Below are 23,231 nucleotides of genomic sequence, written 5' to 3' on the forward strand. Positions count from 1 at the left end.
GGCACACAACATTGTTCGAAAAGGTGTTGTTTGTAATGTTCACTTCAATGAAGTGTTTATATCTAAAACAGTGTCCAGTAGCTTAGAGATTCTGTTTGATGTAAGCAAAAGTGTATGGGCGTACTGATACTGTAGGTAAGTCTGTAAGAATTTTCTCTGAACAGGGACTGTTGGATTTACAACGTTATTCCTTATCTCAAAGGTATGGTTTCTTTCATATCCGTAATAGCTGTCAAGGTAAATGTCGATACCCGGGTATGTGCTGTTGAATGTATTTGCTTCAATATTAATCAAGTTGTTGATTGTTGAATTTGAAGGAATGTCCTTGTCTGAAAGCGCTTGACATAAATAGATGTATATAGCATTGGAGAAATCAAAAAAATTATTTCCGCTTGCTTCAAGATCAATTGAGGGCACATTTATGTATAATATATTACTGTAGCGGGTAGCTGAAACGACAGACTCTTTCAATGTAAAGTTTAAAACGTATGCACATCCCCGTATAAAAATAGCATCATATCCGCTTGAGGACAAATCGCTATTCTGTATAGCTAGTTTAACAGCACGAGCGGTCGAATCCGACGATCTATCTTGTAAATTTACCACATTCTGCCCACTTTGCAGAATGCTATCATTTATGTTAACGTTCATAGAAGACAATGCTACAGTGGACATTTGAATTATGTGTGTGATGGCAGACAAGTTGCACTGTATGAGAGACACATTTGCATAGCCGTAATGCTCATATGCGTAGATGAATCTGGTAATCCGTGCTACGCCAGTAGAGCAATTCGTACAAATAAAGGCAGCATTTCCTCCAATAGTTATGGCCGAGACCGCGCCTGAGAATTCTGTACTTCTTGCAATGAAATCTAAAATACGTTGGTTAAATTGCGGTTACTTTCATATAATATTCGCTCATGCCAATGACAATATATATATAGTGCGTTCTAGTGCAGCCTCCTCCCTATGAACATTGAAATATTTAGCATCATCCAACATAACAGACAAATGACCGATTATTCAGAACTTTGTTAAAGTTACGAAAATGATGGTAACTGTATCGTTGTTGACTTTCCAATCTTTACTTCACTGGATGTGTAGTTGATGCACTTGCGATCTGTAGTATTTTTACAGTATTTGAGACAACTGTTTCAGCTCAATTTGTCTTAATCATGTCTGTGAGTACATCATAAAATGTACAACCTTTCAAGCTCATAACGATACCGCTATTAAAACGTTGTTAACGTTAACAAAGGTCTGAACAATCGGCGCATTTCGTGCATCAGGTTGCGGAATGTTTACTACCGTTTAATTGTTGCTGTTGTTGTGGCATGTACGTATGATTCGTATTAAACAGTATACTAATACATGTACAAGGTCACTGTTCATGGAAAAATATATTCTTACCGGTATCAAAGAGCTTGATCCCGTTCCAATCGTTGTTTAAATGTCTCCGAAATACCGATATCCTTTTGGAGCTGGATTCAATCCTCATATTGCCTAAAAGTACAGATAACACATTTAATAAGGACCTTGTTTAGGTGTTGCAATATGCAAAACGTGTTTTATACAACAACTTTATAGAGACGGCTATGTTTTCCGTGATTTTTTTCTCACAGAAGTATAAAATACATTTCAATTTTATTCAAGAATTATCTTAAATCCTTAACCATAATTAGTATTTCTGATACCTCTTACGATCACTCCTCGGTCGTCTGTGAAGTTGACTGCTACTCCTGTCATGGTGATTTGAGCGCCAGGCAGAACAATAACACTTCTATTTACAACCACGTCTATGTCAGTAAGCGTTGGAATGCTAGCAACAGAAGATATCACACCGCCAGCAACAAAGGCATTCATGCCTGAATCCCAAGTGTATGTAAAACTGTCCAGATTCGGGGTCTGAACAAGAGTCGTTAGATCTGCGTCGTTATAAATTGAGTTTATGGAAATGACCGATTTCTCCGAGTTCAGAAAGAAGTCACAGACTTTTGATTTTACCCGCGTGTTATCAGCAGTGTCCCAGTAATTCTGGTCTGCAGTAAGCATATTGCTGTGGTTGTACTTCTCGTCTATGTGCAGGTAACACGACGCACTGGAAGTGTTGATAAACCTGTTGAACCTCACTTCATGGTCATACCTGTTTGCAAGATTTACAAGGGTGCTCGAAGAACAGTTAAAGAATGTGTTGTTCAGCAATTTTCCTCGGACATTTTGAATGTAGATACCGAATGATGACCATGACCATGTCAGTTGTTTAAATGTGTTTCCAACAACCACTGCAACTGCGGACGTGTCCAATCCGGACGAATCTTGAATTCTTACAGTCTCCGATGATTCTTCAAATGAGTTACTAGTTACCGACACATTCCCTTTCCAATTGTCGATATACAAGTCTTTTTTGTTTAATGTAAACACATTATTATCTATGGCCGCAGTTTCTCTGTGCTGCCCGTCGAAGAGGTAAACAGCATACATGTAGACTGATTGCTGTAACCTTGAAAAGGTGTTGTTCTTTAGAGCATACTTATATAAGTAGCATCGATAGCAGTAGAAGTATATGCCATACCCCGAGTCGGTAAACACGGAAGAAGTCACATTAAGTACTACCTTATATGCGTCTGTGTATGTGTATGGATAGTAATGGTAAAAGTAAATACCACCATCGTCGTTCCCGATAAAGGACGATTCATGAACGCTGATATTAATTGGAAGTGATAGTGTTTCATGTAGTCCATAGTCGGAGTTATTGTTGGCACTTGAGTTTGACATTATAAAATTGGTACTTATCACCGAAGGGTCCACTGCAGCCCACTTTGAGACTGTTATTCCGCTGCGGGTGTTGCGGTCAACCTTCGAGTTTTCAATGTAGACAGTGGGTGCTTCTACGGTGCCATGTAGCTGTATGCCGTATTCGTTAGTGTGGATACTCATGCCGAACAAAATCGGTTGTGCTGGTGATTTACCAGCACCACCAGCCAGTCTTATACCAGCGATACATGAATGCACTTCAGTATTCATCAGCCTTACACTGCTGCCGTTGCCGCTAATACCATGTTTAGCCTGCCGGACCAGCGAATAACGTAGGGTTATTTTTCCTAAATATGAAAAGAGAATTTCTTAACAACAAAAAAACGACAACTCTCGTCCCTATTCTCCGTAGATGGGAATAATGGATTTATTATGATAGAAAACGATACACGTGTTTTTGTTACACTTCATATTGAAAATACGTGTACTTGACAAGTTCCTTGTCAATATCTTTAAGGCGTTTTAAGCTAACGTTTTTGGGCTACTCCATCACCGCCAACGGTGACAATGACACCAAACGCGATGAAAGTGTATTGACATGTTTTCTTCGATAACAAAAAAGACATGCGACGAATATTTTGCAAAACTATGATCCAAATACTTTGAAAAATATAGGGTTTTGTAGACACTGCAGTCGCATTTTTACGCTTGTATTTATCTTTTCTTCATCTTCAATAGGAGTAAGTTTAAATACAGTGTATTGCCTTGTATATATTTTTCAAATATTGTTTCAATATTTCAATAACGTTACTCGAACGATAAAATATATTAATGTTAATAAACTCTTTATATCACGTTAAAACAAAACGATGAGCAACCAAAGGACGACGTACCCCCTGCTTTTTGTGACAACCCCGTCCACATGGACGACCGCGCAATAACGGGGAAGGTAGAAGTAAACACCGTTCGCAAACCCGTCAGCCCCTCTGTAACTAGCGTACCTGAAAGATGAGTTTGTGTTAAACAGGAATGCAAGGAAAGAAGTGGAGCAATGTAAGAACTCGTCAAGTTCATATATAGAGGAGAGCAAAGTGAAAAGAAACAATTTAAAATATATTTGAACTTAAATACAATACTTATGTACAAGTTGTTTTTAAGAAAATTATTAAAAATGGTTATAATCTTGCACCTAATGCAGAAGCCATCTATAAGGTATATCATCAATTCATATAATTATAACGTATGTTCCATTTTAAAGCATACTACTTATTTTCGTTATAATAAATGTATTTCTCGTTTGATTAATTATTTAAGTGTTTGTCTCATTAGACTATCTCAAACAAATAACGCTGAAGTTGTTATGCTTTTAAGTCAATATTTACGTCTTACCGAAGACGTCAATGCCGACCTCTGCAGATTTGAAGACGACGTTGACGCCAGCTTGGAGCGTTAAAGTGACGCCTGGTCGGACGATCAGGTGTCGGTCAATGATGAATGGGTTCTGGTTGGGGATCCATGTCGTGTCAACCTTGTAAAGTCAATACATAACTGTTGAGAGCTATAGAAAGAAACATAGTGAGCACCACTTCATAATTGATTTTGAAGTTTTTAGGACGCTGTATTATTTCAATGTTCATGTTTTAGTTAGGGAGTAGATTGAATACAATATATCAGTCGAAACGTTTTTTAACATTCTGCTTAAAAATTAAGCCCGATACCAATTTCGTGAACAATCTTTAGTCTCATATTACAGGATCAAGGATACTTCGTAGAATGTAAACATTATCATTTTGTTTATGAAGGCAAGCTTTTCTGATTTTGGGGTTTTTGTAAATTCAAAAGTTAACGGTCTTCATTAAAGCGCTCAAACCATTCTAAAGTCTTGGATTATATAGACTGCTTAATGATGGTTAGTGTTTATTTTCTTAGTATATTTTAACAATCAAGTAGGTAGTCTTGGCGCGGCCCGTTGCCGATATAATGGTATAGAAGCCCAAAATGCGAACTTTCATGGTGTTGAACGCAATATGCCTCTATACTAGCTGGAGCAAGTTTCTTCATTACCGCTTATTGAAACCATCAGTGACGAAATGAATTTGGCTGTTGTAATTAGCTTATGATTGTTAGAGCTTCCCTAAATGAGTTAATATGAATCTGTATGGCGATCGTATTGATTCAAAAGTGTCCTCGAACAGACGTAAGAAGCCGTTTCACTAGGACGAACACCAATTTCGTCCGAGACGTAAAAACGAGTATCTGTATCTGACTTATACGACGATAAGTGTATTGCGTATATTAGTGAGCAAATAAATGCATTAATAAATGAATAAATACAGATTTATACCAGCTTACGTGCGTGCCCTCTGTCCGGAACGGAGACACATGAGATATAATTATTACGGTTACGCACTATTACTTTTTAGTCATACTGGTATTTTCATGATGATTTATACAGTATCAGATGTTGCGAAACCAACTTTGTAAACATGCAATTAGTTAAAGAATAAATCAACGCCTATATGTGTAACGGAAGTCGCCCACGGTTACCTGGATATCCTGGTTGACGACTGTACCGGCGCGGAGCGGGACTTGATTTGTTGCCTGGCAACCGAACAACTCCATGCGCAGCGAAGCGTAGCCGTACATCTCCACCACGTTTATAGCCAATCGCTGAGCCTGTAACCATAAAGCATGATATACTCGATTTAATTATGTTACCAACTTACCTCAATGGGATTTCTTTCCCCTTTCTTAATCACTGTGCGTCATTTGTTTTTCTGCGAAAATTGAGAGTGGTTAAATTTAGGAATCACCTAGCCATTTCATGTGTACATTTCGTAATTGTTTTCGTATACGGTACCTTTGACACTTATGCACAAGTCAATTGTAACCCCGGCTATCCCAGGTCCGGGGGTATACCTGGGATAGCCGGGGAAATGGGCCGTATTTTTACCTTACCGGTTGCCGCGCAGTGCCGGGTGAATGCGGTGCACCAAATATAGCGGGGAATGGGCATTATCTAGGGTCCCTGGGGTGCTGGGGCATTTGGCGAGGATTTTACCATCATCAGTTCGTCCCCGCAGGACGGGGATTTTACCCGGACTTGGCTGGACCGAAAGTCAAAGTCCCACGATTTCCCGGACCTTGGGGCCATGGTTACAATTGACTGGTGCATAAATAAGATCGTAAATTTAATTGACCAATTTATTCGGAAAGTTTCTGATATACAGGTGTAAGCATTGCCATTAAAAATTATCGTAAATGGTGCAAAAAAAGTATGACCGACAAAACAATAGTTTGAATAATAACAAAAGTTGAATTACCAGTATGGGCGGGTCAAGGTTGACGGAGGTGACGGCCGCGGTCCGAGGTAGCAGTTGCCCGAGACTGTCCGTGGACAGCCGCCCTGTGTAAGGTCGCCAGAATAGGCCATCGTCACTGTACGACAACCTATTATGCGGGCGTTAACTTTAAATTAAGTATGTGTTTTGGGATAATAGAAAACGGGGCGTTTTTCACGGACTTTTGTCAAAACTGATTCTATAATACTCAAGCGTCTTACAAATGCTGATCATGATACGTCTTAATACGCCACATAGAGCTCCTAACGCATAGAGCTCTAGGGCACGTGTTCACTTACGTCCAGGGCAGTGATTGCGAACAGTATCATCTCTGAATTTAGACTCATAATGGCAAAACTTCATTTTATTTTTATTTTCCTTTTACCAAAGCATTGATGGCAAGATTTGCTGAAATATATATTACTTTTTGAATGTTTTACTAGTATTTACATTTTTTTGTAAAGGAAATGGATTAATTATGAATCTTGTTCCCTTATAAACATGCTTTATAAGTCTAGACTTGGAATTGAGACTGTTCGTAATCATCGCCCCAGACGTAGGCGATAACCAACCCAGGAGCTCCTGCGTCGATAAAAGATACACATAAAGTCAAGTCCGTGTAAATCTATTCTTTGAAACCTTCGACTTGGGACCATTCGCCTCTCATCAACTTAGGTTAAAAGTTATCTATCGATTATTAAGTTGATTCAGATCTGTGTCATTCTTTGTAACTTTGCACTTTATATGTAATAGATAGGAGGACGAGGAGAAGCCGAGGATAAAATTGGTGTTATCGAAAAGGTTTCTTACGTCTGTAAGAGGACACTTTGAAGAAAAAACGAGTATCTGTATCTGACTGATAGAACGATAAGTGTATTGCATATATTAGTGAGCAAATACATGCATGAATAAAGAAATAAATACAGATTTATAAATAGATAAATAGAAATATTTTTTCCAAAAGAAAAACATTAGATTATTATCATGGCCTTTCTAAAAACAATGTATCGGCTAGTGGGATTACTCGAAATTCTCGTGCACGGTCTGCTTACAACCGTAAGAAGACACTTTTTTCAATAGCTCTGCTCGGGTAAGAAGGGCAGAGGGTAACAACGCTTCCGCAGAGATTCAAAATAGATGCTTAGTGTTTGAATAATATATTATCATTTATTACTTATTAAGTTTCCACTCTGATTAAAATAATAAACACTCGCCTAATAGAACTTGGGTACCATCCAGTATTAGCACCTGTGAAATTCAGGGACGTCAGCTGCATTGTGGCGTCAAAATTCACCTGCAAGTATTCGTAGGGATGCTGGGTCCCAGTAGTGGACGCTATCCAACCAACTGTAGTGAAACATAAGGGTTTATACTCGTTCTTTTTACGAAGTAAAAAAGAAACGCCATGTGTGAAGATGACATGGTACAATATTATGTTATACCAAAAGCGTGGCTCAACAAATATAAATATAAAAAGCAATTAAGTGTCCGACATAATCATGGAAGTATCAGTCCCTTGTTGATGCAAACAGCTATGATTGTAATAAGAGACTCCTCAAAGCAACAAAAGACGAAGGGCACAGGGAGAAGAATAGAATAGCAGTACCATACTGACCATGACTTTAAGAGAATGCATTGTACAATATTTGATGATGCATCCATATTTTTTACTCGAAAAGCGACGAGATGGCTTCTAACTTGCAATGAACATTTAGGGCAAAAGTGACCTACCGCTGTTAAATCTGGCGGCGGTAGCATTATGTCTGTCCGAGTATTGAGAGGACGCCGTAAACTGGTCGTCTCGTAACGATGACGTCAGGGATACGTTGCATGAATCTGGCGTCACTGGAATCAGATATAAATAGTTGTGCGGGACGTATACATTCGTGCTTGAACAATAATGAAAAGTGTTACTGATATAGAAACTAGGAATGGGTTAGAGTTAATTAAGTAATTTCTTCGTGAATAAGTAACCCAATGAAGCGGAGCGCAGCGAAGCGACCGTGGTTAACCAACTTAGTGTTAGCCCCTCCCAAATCGCATCATCTTAAAAATTAAGCCGTGCGCCTGTCAAAAAGACCTGTCAATCAATGCAAGATATTGTGACGTCATTTTAATCAGCGTTGACACTGAACTTGCGTCATTGCATTTGCACACAGTAGGCGTGGCTATATGCGCATGCGCAGTTATAGCAATTTCCTTAATCCTGAAGAGTCGTCTGTAAAAATAAGTTACGATTCTTCACAAATAAGAAACGATACACTTTAAAAATCAAGCGCCCCTGATTGGCTGACAATGTAGGGCAAACACTAATTTTACGCAATCGCTTTATTTGTCTTATAATTATGTATTCATGGACCGTGGATTTTACCACCAGAATCGTGATGCTTTATGGCGTGTGGCATATTTTAAAACACACTCAATTTGCTACAATAAGAATTTCATCGGACATGTTTAAAGACAATATAAGAAGGCTACACTCATACCAATTATCTTAATCAGCATGTCTGCATATTTATATTGATTATTGGTCTCGTTATAAACTGAAGCGTTTTGTTCAAAATGACCACTGAAGTATGACGGTATAAAAGGTATCTTTATAAACCAACAAATTCAATAGAATATTACCTATTTGAGAATCCGTCAGAAGAAAATTGAGAAAACACAGAAAGATGAAAACATTTAATAACGAATTCCTCGCCATTTGGATTTCATCAGATCTTTAAAACAGACCTAGTTTATATTACAGCATGATTGTATTGTAAAACTAGCACATTAACACCGGATCTAAAATCCGTTTTATGAATTGGCAAACCACTGTCAGAAAACTTGTTTAAAGTTAACGGATTTGGTTCAATCGGGTTTTGCACGTCTGGTTTAATATATTTTAAGATAAACATAGTCATAACGGATGACCTTGTCCCAATACATATATGTAAACATATGACGTAACAGGACTCGTTCACACTTCGTAAAATGCACTTTTTACGATTTTGCATTCGGAGCTCCTCGGCCATTTTTTTCGAAAACAACCTCGGAACGTTTAAGTCCGCTGCAAGTAGATCACGTACGGTAGTTATTTTATTTAGCTGTTAAACTTTATGACTTAACTCTTGGGAATCCTAATTATGTTCGCAATAATATACTTTACTGGCAATCAATTTAAACTTAGATCAATAAATACAACTCTTAAACACTACATTTAATTAATGATATAATTCAAAAAATTACGAACTACTTCAACTGATGTACCGGCATACATCTGAGGTTGTTTCCGATAAAAATGACCGAGGAGTTCCGAATGCCCTTTACATAATTGTACGCATGCGCGTGTGCGTTTGTATGAGTTGATTGCAAAGAGCTTTAATTATTATTAAAAAAATGTCACTGTCACTAGTACTATTATGTGATATTTCTATGATGAATTACACAGTTTTAATATATTGGAGAAACGTATTGACTTAAAAAATATCGATTTCTGAGTATGCAAACCGTCCATATACATCCGAGGTTGTTTTCGAGAAAAAAGGCCGAGGAGTTCCGAATGGTAAAGGGTTAGGATGTTGTTACTTTTTATATTCGGTTAAAGCTTGGCGCATGGTACATGGAAGCAACACCTGCTCTTCCTATGTGACACTGATGAGTAGGGTCAGCCCTGTTCAATTCCAAAATATACAGAGTTGTGCACGTTTAAATGTATTGTTTATTATTTCTGTTGACGTGTAACCTCCGCCCCCGTTACTAAGCCCACCCCCTCCACCGTTCCGTCCGCCACAGCCGCCACCGCCGCCACCGTAACGCTTATTTTACCTTTGAAACAAAATAACATAACGTTAATATAAAGACCACATAATTTAAGAAATGTCACCAGCGGAATCATAATCTATTTTATAAGATATGTTTGGCTTTAGTATCAATTTTAAAGATTTTATGATTTAACAATCATCGTTTTCGCCATTAATGATTGCAAAAACGTTCTGTGTTCGCGTATTGGCTTGCCAAGTACCAAATTTTAAAATGCATGATCACTAGTTTGACTATTTTACCCATCGAATACCTATAATAAAGTGTTTCGATAATTTGGGCAGATGGTTTAATTATATTTAATTACATTTGATATATTTACAAAAAAAATTGTAGATACATTGTAGAAACATACATGTCGGCACTAACTGTCAATGCCGTTTGATAATAAATATAATGATATATCAATAAAGCATGTGTATTACTAGTGGCCGGTTTCTTTTTGCTGCTGCTGCTGCTGCTGCTGCTGCTGCTGCTATTCCCCATTTCTTAAACTCTCAAAACGATTTTAACCAATGATAATTAATGAATATAATAATGTATTATATGTCATCTTGCTTTTAATCACTTTAATACAAACTCGTATTTTGTAAGCACTCAAATATAAACACAAATGATTTACGGCCTGGATAAGATTTGCCTTTTCTCAGTGATGTTCAAAAGGCGCGACGAAGAATGCAGGATCTTTACCGAAATCGATGAGCAAAGAGTGTTCGTCACTGGAGAAATGATAAAGTTATACGAAATGAAATGTTTATACAATAAATGTGTATGGATCCGTTCGCATCTGACCTTAAAGGTGCAGTACCAATATGTACAACAATCCTGATATATGCACGCATTTTGCCATTATATTGAAGTGTTTCAAACTATAAAAGGTAGTTTATTAGTAGCGCAAATTGAATTATGACAAGAGGCATTCTAGGGTTCCAATGATATATCCCTTTCCAATGGAATGCTAATTACACCGATATTTGTTTATAGATATATATTAAGATATATTGCTCCATGCTAAGCCAAGTTAATAGTTGGCGACATTTTCTTGTGCGCCAAAACATTGCAGCACGAACGCTTGCACGCACGCACACACACACGAACGTACACACACACACGCACACACGCACACACGCACGCACACACACGCACACACACACACACACAAGCACGCCCGCAACTTAAAGAGCAGAAAAATCCTCAATGTTCATTGGGCCACAAAATAACAAAAATACAGCTTTAAAATTCAAAAACGTCTACTTCAATGTTGTAGAAATTAAACGTCAGAACGAGATTAATACTAAAGAACAAATGAGAAAGGCGCAAAATGAATAAGGGCGGACAAATAAACCTACGGCAATGAGAAAGAGTTCCCTCCCTGAATAGTTATTTAATTTCTCAAAGTTTGTTTAATCTGAATATGTCAATAACTATACAATACAAATCTCACACTTCCTGGTAAAGCAGAGCAAGCTCAACGACACTGGCGATATTACATATGAAGTTGACAATATAACAAACAGAACGAGCAAGTCTCCAAAAGAGCATTTAAACATCTACTGCGTTGTTCTTAATAATGATCACACAAACATTTACTTCATACTACAAAGGATGATGTCGTTTCATATTTTTGAGACCGGCATGCTGTTGATTGTCTAACATGTCATAGACTTTTAAGTCTACATAACTGCAGTACGTTTCCTTTAACTGCTGCGTCGTACAAAACTTGCTAACATATATAAAGCACTTGACTATTCGTGAACTGGGCAATGGTGTTATATGTGATTTGGTATGCATTAGGTCAATAATATTTTCTAAGAGTTTGATATTATATATGAAAGTATAACACCAATCCCCTGGCCCTGTGCTTTATGAAATTCTTTATAGCACTAGTCATTGCGTGTTGCTCTTCATAATATTATAGATATCTTAGTCTCAGAGTTTAAGTTGTTTTAATCTAACTCTAGCCTTCAGGTTCATCACATTATGCACCAGTCAATTGTAACCACGGCCCCCAGGTATGGGGGTATACAGGGGATAGCCGGGGAAATGGGCCGTGTTTTTACCTGCCAGGTGCCCCCGCAGCGCCGGGTGAATGCGGTGGTTTTGTCTTCGCGCCAAAAATAGCTGGGAATGGGCCTTACCTAGGGTTCCTGGGGTGCGGGGGAATTTGGCGAGGATTTTACCAGCGGTTCATCCCCGCCCTGCGGGGATTTTACCCGGGCTTGGCTGGACAGAAAGTCAAAGTCCCCGCTATTCCCCAGACCTGGGGGTGCTGTGGTTTCAATTGACTGGTGCATTACAATATGTGTTTGGTTAATATTCACCTTCATTCACTTCTTCACTCTTCCATAGAACTAAAAAGTAAAAATAACAAAAGAAGTATTGTCTTAAACCGGGAAGTGATTAAAACTTAAATATGCTTCATTTTAAAGTCCGTTGTCAAATTTATAAATGCCGCAAGGGTCAAATAGACCCGCCGTAGCTCTATTTTTCTGTAAACAAATATTTAGTTTTGAAAATCGAAGTGCCCATCGTTTTCGCGCCACGACCGTTTTAAACAGTTAAAAGCATTCTTTGACCTTCCCGATTTATAGAGACAACTAATAATGTATTCCGATGCTTCCCGGGGCCACGTACATGCTCACTATTTACTGCGTTACACCAAGACGTTTTTAAGTCGGGGTCAATTGTAGCAATTTTCGCCATAGTGACGATAGCCCTCGGTTTAAAAAAATATGATTAAACGAAGTAAATCGTAGGCAAATACGTGGACGACTTTTACATGAAACTTGTAGAATCGAGACATATCGTGCGTCCTTATAGCATATTGTGAAAAAAGCGCGTCTTCAACTTCAAAACACCTTATTTTGCCATTGAAGCGGTTATTTAGTTTCACCTTACCATACCACGTATAGGAGCGTTATATGATGAAGGTTTTCCCATCTTGCAACACGGAAATCCAGACATACATGTTTTCAAACCCGAAAAAAACGCTGCCAGGCTGCATTCTCGATAAAAATGGCCGAGGCGTTCCGAATGATTTACGCTGCCTGGCCGCCATGCTGTTAGACTGCTGACTTCACGCTGCTATTCTGCCAGTTCACGCTGCCATGCCGCTAATTTACGCTGCCAGGTGCTAGGCTGCCAATTTCACGGACGTGATTTTAAGTGTATCCTATTTTAACGTGGTTTCAATGGTACATGTAATAAGAACACTAACAAAAACACGAGGAAAGTTTTTATATCAGTGAGTCTACACAATCCAATAGGGAATTGTAAACAACTTATTAATTCAACAGTAACTTACCTTGTCCGGATAGTCAACTACAAGTAGAGTTTCGAAACATTCTTATGTATACGCTTGTTTAAACGGGTATATACTATTACTAGATGTTTTTGTTCTTATAACAGAGACCAAAGTTTTAAATATGTTGGTGATTGCGGACAAATCTGTTGTGGATACTTCGAGAATCAATTGCATTAATGGAATGTAAGGATGGCTAAAAAGGTCTGGGTCTGGGTCGAGTTAAGAAAGCAGGAAATTCTGTCCATGTTAAAGCTTTTACATGCAGTTCTTCTATTGTCGTCCAAAAATATCAGAGCCATTGTAAATACTGGTCGTTGAGTATCCAGTATTTTTTCTTTTACAATTTCTACCTAGCTTGCAGAGCCAAGAGAGTTGATGACGATGTAATGCTGACACCAAAAATACGTAAAGTTCTTCAAAGAATTTCAAACAGACATTACAGGCACAATGATAAGACCTTACAGGCACTGAACACACAACACCACATAGCAAATATAAACCTACCCGTCTGCAGTGATCAGCCGACACAATTCACTTCTCAAAGCTTTCGAAAGAGTTTCCAATACCATATATGGAGTTTTAGCCAGCTATCATAAATCCATGCATATCTGAATACATAATTATGCTCACTTTGTTTTATTGTTGTTACAATTTTAAGGCAAGGGTTGTTTTACTTGCTATCTCTTTTACTCGTTTATGTTCATTTCAGGACATAATACTGCCATTCCTTAAATTAACTGCCTATCGGCAATTGCGTTTATTAATCGATGAACCCAACATCTTTGGATATGTTCGGTTCGCAATTCCTCGCATAACAATATGCATGAAAACTATTGACCTTGTTATTGTTTGTATTGTGTCAGCAGGTCTCGTAAATTATAAATTAACATTTTAGAAAGTGTTAATTAATAATATTTTAAATGTATTGTTGTCATAAGTGTTTCAATTTTACGTTTAAAAGTGATTTTAAGTGGTTGATCTTTTCCCGCGTTATTGTTACGTCATTTGAAGATATGCTTCCGGTTACAGTTGGGTCGTTCTATTTACAGAATGGGTAAGAAAGGATTACATAAAGGTTTTCTGAAATGAAATGAAGTATTTTTTTTAACAATTATTGAATGAAATTATGAACTATTGGTGTAAATATAAGTAATGAATTGCGGGATTGATGTCATTATCGGGGATATGAACGTAATTGGGCTGGTCAAAGTACGCGTCTAGAAAGGGTAGGATTGCCCTTCAACCGAATGCATCGGCTGTATGACCGCTGGGACGAACTGGTAAAGGGGATTTCAATGTTGATTTTATACTTTATAATAATTAATAATGGTAGTGTTTTAATGGTTGGAAGTTGGTCATGATTGACGTGGGCGTAAATTAAGATTCTTCTATCATTTCTGTGTATTTACAAGGCTATACATATCTATATCTATATATAGATATGTATAGTCTTGTAGCCTGAGGCATATATATCTCACCACTATTGTATATTATTTTTGTCCCTATTAAACAGATAGGTCTTAATCGATTTGAGTTGGCTCGATCAGCATGCTTATCACACTTCAATCGTTTCTTTCTGTTTTGAAAAGTTTGGATCATATATCCTTTAACACTCTAACAAAAGAGTATTCAATGAGTCATTTTAACAAATGCAATGAATGAATAAGGAACTTCAGTCAAGTTATATATCTGATTCATTATACTATATACAAACATTGATGAAAATTGATATAGGTAGATATAGATTATTCCTCATTAAAACTTTAATCGAAGAAGACGCCGATCACGCAGTCATATATAAAGAAGGATTAATACCAATTGATATGGCCAACATGTGCAACTTATAAACTACAACGATAAAACAGTGAAAAAAATGTTTTGAGAGCGAGGATGTATTTTTTCAGATCGATACAGAGGAATATGACACATTCAAAACACCTATATGTTTCTTTGCATAAGCTTTACTTGTGTTTAAGTCTGTTTTGTTTCACGAAAACTTAAAGGAAAAGTCAACGGGTTGTGTGAATAAAACTGATTTGTCATTAGTCACCATGATTAGTATGAGAAATACCTGGCAGCATTTTAAGGTCTAGCTTTATGTCAATATGGCGTGAAAGAAAGGTATTTCTTTATAGTTTACAAGACTCTTTGAAGTTTTAACCATGTCAAATACAGAATATCTACGACAACTATCAGTTTGTCTTTTTGGTGTACTTGACAAAGCTGGCGCATCAGAATATGTTAGAAAGCTTAGGCAAAATGGGAAACTAGTTTCAGATGTTCTAGTAACAATGCAACTTCTTTTTGAAGAAAGGGAAGTCGGTGTATATACCTTTGGAAGTGCTTGTGAAGGTACAACAACACCTGGTATGAATTCCGATGAAGACATTATGATGTGTTTCCTTAGTATGCCAGTGTTTGAAAAAGAAGAAGATATTGATGAATATTACAAGGAAGAGTTACAACTAGACCGCGACGAAGTCGAATTCAACTACGCTTTGATGCTTATAGACGATTACACACCCGTTGGTTTCACAAAGTTACAGTTTGTAAAGGCTGAGGATGATGATTGCATCATCACGTTATCCAAAGATGCAAACGGAATAGACGTTGTGGTCAATAGTGGAATGCTAGATGCAATGGATCATGATGAAAGAAATGGTCCTGCTGGAACAACATTGAAGAGACCAGGGTTTTCAGATTTAGATCATAAACCCTCCTTTCGATGTCGGAAATGGCCAAGAATTGCTGAGGAATTCTTCACACGAGAGCGAAAGTACGGATTTCCAAGTCAAGACGTCAGACATGACTTTGGAAAGTACGGCATATTCTTCGTTCCGACAGGACATTCTGAATCACCAGAGAAGCACCTGCAGTGGAGGCTTTCCTATTCTCTCCAGGAAAGAAAGATTATGCTGAGCTTAAGCGAGACTCAGTATAAATGTTATGTGCTACTTAAGATGGTCAAAGAAGATTTCGTGAAACCTGTTGTTAGCGGAAAATCGTTAACATCATACCAATGCAAAACCAGTATGTTTTTTTGCATGGAAACAACGGATACAGCAGTTTGGGTTGAAGAAAATTTGATTGCCTGTTTCATTAAATGTGTTCACCTTTTGAAGAGATGGATCAGCAAAGGTTTTGTACCAAGCTACTTTATGCCACTGACCAATATCTGGAAAGGAGATGCCTGCATTAGGCAACGAGTTGTTGATGTGCTTGACAGAGTTTTGCAAGACGCCCCAGGGTATCTCTTTAAGCTCCGATGCGACCGAGTTGGAATTATGCTCAAGGATGAATTTTCGCCCACCAGAGATGAAGACGGACTGCATATGTCTAATGGCAATCATATAATACCAAATAATGACGCCTGTCAAGCTGCCAAACGAGTCTTGCATTTAGCAGTTTACAATCTTCATTATAAGTCTTTAAGTGAAGTCGCCATTCTAACACGACACTTGATGTTGTTGATACTTTCAAAAAATGACACTATTGCTCGAGCAATTGTAAAACTTCGCCGTTTTATCAAAGATTTACAGAATGCAGAAAGAGTTGCGGACATGTCATTGAAACCGCTCGAAGATACACAATACGCAATGCACTTTGTGTTGCCATATGTATTTGCCACTCTTGGATCCCACCTCGCATTGAATGACAAACTTACAGGCAGGAAAACCCTTTCGACAGAAACAATTCAATTTCTTGAGAAAGGTCTTCTTTCAGGTCAGCCTTACGTGTATGATTAAAACCAAATCAATTTATTTGTTAAGCGAGTTCAAGATTTCAAATTGAAATGTATACATTACGTTATGCTTTTATAAAGCTGAATCTTTCAGAACATGTGTATGTCATGACTTAATTATCAAATATAATTACTTGATTACATATGTGTAGCCCGATTTAGTTATGTTTACATTATAAAACGGTTTTGTTTAAGATGCACTGAGTGGAAGTCTCAAGTATGCAACGGCTTTGTACGCTTTGGAACAGTATGAAGATTGCCTAAAAATACTGCGCAACCTAGATGCCAACCTGCAAAGAAATGTTATTTCTCAAAGATTGTGTGTGGACAGAGATATTACAACTACCATTCTGGTTAATGAAGAACTATTAGAAAAAGTGATAACAGAGGAACCGACCTTGAATGACGTTTTGACGTCACACATGGCTACTTGTGTCATGTTTCAACCAACAGAAATAGGACTGTTGCCAAGAGAGCTTCAATATGAGATGTTTAGATCTTGTTTTACAGAGGTAAATTGTATTATAGCTTTGAACGTACTATGCCGTTACCATTAAAAACAAGTTATTGGAGATTTTATATTCATAAACTTCAAACACGAGTGCTTAAAATACTTTACGTTGAACATATTCTGAACATTTGTACATTGTTTCAGACCGATGCACTTTACTGGTTTGACTATGTTGTGGTGGACGCCAAAATACTGTTATACTACCTTCTGTACAGAGTTCACAAGAAGCTCAATCACGACGAGTGCAGCGACCATTCATTTCTGTGGATGATTTCTACTCTTGAAGACGATTATAATTTGTGCCATTTTGAGACCGCGATGAATTTGATTGGATGCATTTGGAGAGAGAAGGAAAAGCCTGACTTATCGATGAAAGCCTTTCGCAATTCCTGGACAAGAAGGCCGGAACACAACGCTGCCAAATGGCACGTTGCTCTGATGTGCTTTGAACATTTTCAGTCAAAACGCTTGGGTAACGATGAATTCGACAGAAAAGAGGGTGGACAAAGACTAGAGAAAATAATATACAGTCGTGTGTAATTATTAGAAGTGACTTGGAAATTACGATGAGCTTAATTCAAGGCACTTTAAAAGTTATCTTGAAAATGATATGTCAACCTAAAAGCTCAAATTAAGATAATAGCGAATTATAAATACGCAAATTGTATGTCAAGGAAATCAATTACGTGAACATGTTTTAATAGGTTATCATAAGAGCCCGTATCAAATAAAAACGAAAAAAAAAGTTAATATTGTCTTAATGAATGTCATCTATGACAGTATTCACAAACACCCATTTATTCGTACGAATTTGTATTATATTATATATTTGTTATGTATTACAAGTATATATATTTTTAAAACTGTCGCTAAACACTTTTAAAGTATTTTTATTATTATTTTTTTCGAATTTCATATTACTTTGTGTTTCGCTCTTACTATCATCGCATGGAAACGAAAACAAATCCAAATTGACTAATACAATCTGAACCAAACGACCCCTTTACGTGTTTACATAGTTGTTTGTAAGACATCTAAGAACAAGAGGCAATCTGTTTAGATGTAAAGTGTTTTGTACAAGTACACATTTTCTGTGCGTACAATATATTATGTATCAATAGCTGTTGAAAATTCAGCAAATACACTTCATTTATAAATTAAATAGGGTATGACTGTGTCTCTGTGTATTTATACTTATGTGATAGTTGTTCTGTACCATTACATCTCGTCGATTTGATATTGAGGTTGGTATTCAATTGTACGAGCAGTACTATAACATATAATTAAAATCGGTTTGTTGTCAACGACATCAGTTCAAACTGAACACGTCGTCATCAAAACATATAGCAAGCAGTTTAAAACATGTACACTCTATCTTTAAGTAGAGAATATACATTCAGTCAGAGCTTATTTTACAACACATCCCGACTTACTTGCACTAAAATTGTTGGCAGTGAAATCGGACATAATCAAAACAAATTTACTAAACTATAACTGTTTTATACTTCGAGAAGTTTTCCCTTAACGTTTATTTTACTATATCTTCTTCTACATCGCTCGATGTATAAGACATCGGTTCTTCAAAGACGGTTCAATAGTTTAAACACGATTTTGCATAAGTAGTTGTGAGTCCAAACCTATCTCGACAACGGTAGATGAGTGGTTATTTATTTTGTATTATTACAACTGTTTAAAAATCGGACAAAAAGTATTTTCCATTATTAGACACTTCATATTATTCCATTTTTTTAGATCTTCATATTGCGTTACCATATTTATAATTATCAGAAACAAAATATAATGTTTTTTTTATAAAGCAAACTTGTATTATATATAATGTTTCCTCTCGACGTTCATATCATCTGATCAGAATTTTTTTTTAAAAAATCAAATTTACATCTTCAGAAATTTCGCACTTCATCTTTTAATGGAAAATGGATCCCACTAATACACTAACATCTGTTTTTATATGTTTTACCTGGAGCACAAAATTCACTCCTAAGTTCTTATAACACGTAAAATATATGTGACTCCTTATTAACATTTAGTCTGTTTAAACTTCCTACGTGTATATAAGCACAGGTAGGCAAACCCAGAAATCAAGGATTTCAAACTCTTAAACTCAACATTTATTTAAGTTGATATGACCCTCATCATTACTGCATCAAACATAAAACACACAGTTCTGGAAGCATCACAGTGGCCCGTTCTCTAGCAGACACACTATCGCAATGTTTGTGGCAACCAATCAGAGGTGTTTTGTTACACAAAGTCTGTGGTAGGTTGCTTCAGTAACTTGTTTCATCATTAAACCCCTGCAGTATCGAAAGGCGGAGATGAGATCCCTGTATACCGTAAGTGACCATCAGCATACACTGTCGGACTCCCACGAATCGACAATGTATGACAAACTGACTCAATCGGACTCCAAAGACGTACAAAGATCAAAATTAAAATCGCATTATAGGGAAAACTTCATTTCAACACTTGACGAATCACCTTTATTAATATCTAGTGGTCCCTATATCTGTAATCAATGTAATCAGACTAGTTCCGATATAGTTAAATACAAAACTAGCCCTATCAATATTTTTTTTGTTGTTGTACTACTCATAGGCCCGTACAAAAAAATAAATAATTTATTCTCTCTTTTTTAAAAACAGCAACAACAAATAATATATAAAATACACAAAATTATGTATGTCTTCACCATTAACTGCAGTATCTATAACAACTTTAGCACTTGTTAAACTCACCATTATGGCACACCCTAAGCTATTACACCCAAAAGGTCACAGACCACTCAACAAGAGTTTTTCAAACCAATTATCAAAACTTAATACTTACTGCAAATTGAAAACCGATTAAGCGGATGTAATAATTATTCGAAAATTGTTCTTTTTCATGAGACTAATTTTTGCCCAGATAGTAACGTCAGTATAAATATGTTTCAATAACTAAAGCCGAAACGATGTCGACGTGTTTTGTAGTATGTAAAGCCCCATGTTAATTTCAACTTTACTAGACAGAAAAGGTCTAGTACAGAAATAACGAAATCGTTTATCTTTTATCGGTTATCTTTACCCTCGTCCAAGAGGTGAGTCAATTGATTTACCGTCTCAGTTACCGGAATCAAGATGGCCGACGAGATAAAAACAAACGCTCGATTCATAACTCAGTTCATCGGTTTTAAAGACAAATTGAAACTATGTAAAAAGAAAACTGTTCCATTACATCCATATCAACAAAAGACAGGAATACAGAGATAAGAAATCGCCAAAAACCACTGTGTGACCAAATTTATGCTTTAAAAATATTCATCGGAGTCAATTTCATCAAAGTCATGCACATTAACAGTGACACAAAATAAATTACTGTTTAAGAATGTATTTACCTTATTTCGCGTTTAAATAATTCCACATTTTTTTTTTAAATTCAATGCACTGGTTTGAGACCAACACTTGATTACAGGTCTAGATCTAACTGTGTACAAATATATCCCACTTCAGACATATTTTGAGTATTTGTTCACATATTTACAATCAAATTTAACCGCTTGTTAACATTGGACAATAAATGAAAGCACTGACGTCATTTTTAATGACAATTACTTTAGGCTACAGTCTATTTCTACAGTTTTCTTTTATAAAGAAGCGCCCATTGGAGTGATTGCTTATTGTACCAGATGCTGTACAATACCTTGATAATATGTAAGTAAATATTTGATAAAAACATCAACTGTTGTAAAAAAAATAACATAAGAACTAAAAAAACAAGAAAAATGCTATCCAGCAACTAATGTAATGAAGTTAAATAAAAAAATGAGAAAACATGTTTAAAAAAATATGATCTACTGTAACATTGTTTGTACCACAGCCTGGCACAGGGGACATTCAGTTTCCCTTACCTATATTCACACTGTATATCTTGTATGTATATATAGGCTAGAAAAATCAACATAAAAACAGTTTGCTTCTGTCCTATGTGATAAGTGCAGTACTGCAGTTTGCGTTTAAACGTTCAGAATAAATATTATTTGAAGAACAACGTACTCTAATATGATTTTTTGTTATCTATATACTTTATATAATAATTATTATATATACAGTTCTGCGATTAACATGACTTGTCATGTTTATGTGTAATTGTACAAAACCATTTCATAACTGCGACAATCAATATGAATTCTTATTTTAGGCGTTTTACCATTGAAAGCCAGCAGAGCATGTGGTACGTTAGAATATGTATTCCTGACACCAAAGGCAGTGAGATAATTAAAAGGTTGCTTTTATCTTCAGTAAATTATTTGTGTTATAAAAATCATCGATTTCATCGATAAATCAAAAATGCAGTGTGCTGTCATTTGAGTGGAAGCAAATTATTTAATATTGGGTTGTTTAGCATGAAACCCATCTTCACTTAGCGGTGGCTTGTTTGCTTACCTTAAATTTTAGAAACAATGGCCCTAACAGAATACCGCCCCCCTCACCCCCGCCCCCCCCCACCCCCCAAAGATCTTCCAAGTTGCTCATTTCGATATCCTCGCCAAATAGTCATTTATCAATCTTTTAAGATATGACATTTTGCTAAAATTCAAATACAATATAAACTTTTAATGATTATAAGATAGTATTATCTTTAGACTCCTACCAGTGGTGGACCAAGGTCATATGACAAACATATGGTCAAGGAAACATCACTCAGTTAACTCCCTGGTCCTGCTAGTGTATTCTATGTTGTTTATCATTGGTGATACTGGTTATATATGGTATCTACATAAGTACTGTCTTTGATTTTGAATTTAATACCATTCATAGTTAAGGAATAAAAATTTCACTCCATGTTTATTGACTTGATGCTCCTGTGAAATGGAGATAAAATGACTATATGACTAAGTACTTCAAAGTTCTAACACTAAAATTTGACATCGACAATGGGATAGATTTATAATATTATAACAGTGTGTATTAATATTTAGCAGGTGCTTACAAAAACTGAGGAGGTCATGTTTCATTCTATTTTAAACAGAAGCAATGATGGCATATGTAGGCAGAAACTAAAAATAATTCCATTAAATTAATTATACATTATTCCACTTTTAATAATAGAGGTAACTGCAAACATAGGAGTAAAAATATAGTTGTACATACATAAATTATGTTACCAATAAAATCAAAGTAAAACATTCAAGATCATTTGGTCATAATTTATAACATAACTGATATTTTAAACAAATGTTACATGTAGTTTTAAACTCTTATGAAATTAGCAACATGATTTGATGCAGCATCTATTAAATGGCAAAGTTTTCAAGTTATGACATTTTAATCCAGTTAACTACATAAGAGAGATATAGACAGGTCAAGTGAACTTATAATATGTTGATACTAAAAGAATAAGTGGTGTTTGCTTATAACTACATATATTCTCAATCACACCAGTAACTTAGGGTAAAATATAAAAATGGACTATTGAGTCCCTGCAAGATACATGAAATACTAAAACAATGGTACACATTTATAATTAGAATTAAAGAAAAAAATATTGATCACGTTAATAAGTTTCAATTATATGAAACTCAGTGCATCATTTCTATGACAAGTTGAAACTGACTATAAATTCCTTAATAGTGGAAAAACAGCTCAACGGACTATGCCATTTTATTTTATTCAAGTGATTCTCTGTATTTTGGTTAAGAGGGTATACTTTCTTGTCAGTTTATATTCGGATAAATTGTGTCATTATTACTAACACATCATTGCAATGATGTTCGCA

At 36.3% G+C, this 23,231-nt stretch overlaps 2 protein-coding genes across 2 annotated transcripts; one reads left to right on the plus strand and one right to left on the minus strand.

Annotated features, from left to right (window-relative positions):
- Positions 1–39: 39 nt before the first annotated feature.
- Positions 40–8,956, minus strand: LOC128208939 (uncharacterized). The gene is made up of 10 exons (XM_052912663.1): positions 8,724–8,956; positions 7,827–7,940; positions 7,310–7,442; positions 6,078–6,204; positions 5,302–5,430; positions 4,144–4,282; positions 3,648–3,755; positions 1,695–3,101; positions 1,411–1,503; positions 40–872 (listed from the first exon to the last, which is right to left on the minus strand). Exons 1-10 carry the CDS (start codon positions 8,797–8,799, stop codon positions 40–42), a joined length of 3,159 nt encoding a protein of 1,052 aa, XP_052768623.1. The 5' UTR covers positions 8,800–8,956.
- A 6,014-nt stretch (positions 8,957–14,970) lies between these two features.
- Positions 14,971–18,587, plus strand: LOC128207667 (uncharacterized). The gene is made up of 3 exons (XM_052910722.1): positions 14,971–16,926; positions 17,141–17,457; positions 17,601–18,587. Exons 1-3 carry the CDS (start codon positions 15,366–15,368, stop codon positions 17,994–17,996), a joined length of 2,274 nt encoding a protein of 757 aa, XP_052766682.1. The 5' UTR covers positions 14,971–15,365; the 3' UTR covers positions 17,997–18,587.
- Positions 18,588–23,231: the final 4,644 nt, after the last annotated feature.

Source organism: Mya arenaria, chromosome 11 (assembly GCF_026914265.1).
Source record: "Mya arenaria isolate MELC-2E11 chromosome 11, ASM2691426v1".
Lineage (NCBI taxonomy): Eukaryota > Metazoa > Mollusca > Bivalvia > Myida > Myidae > Mya > Mya arenaria.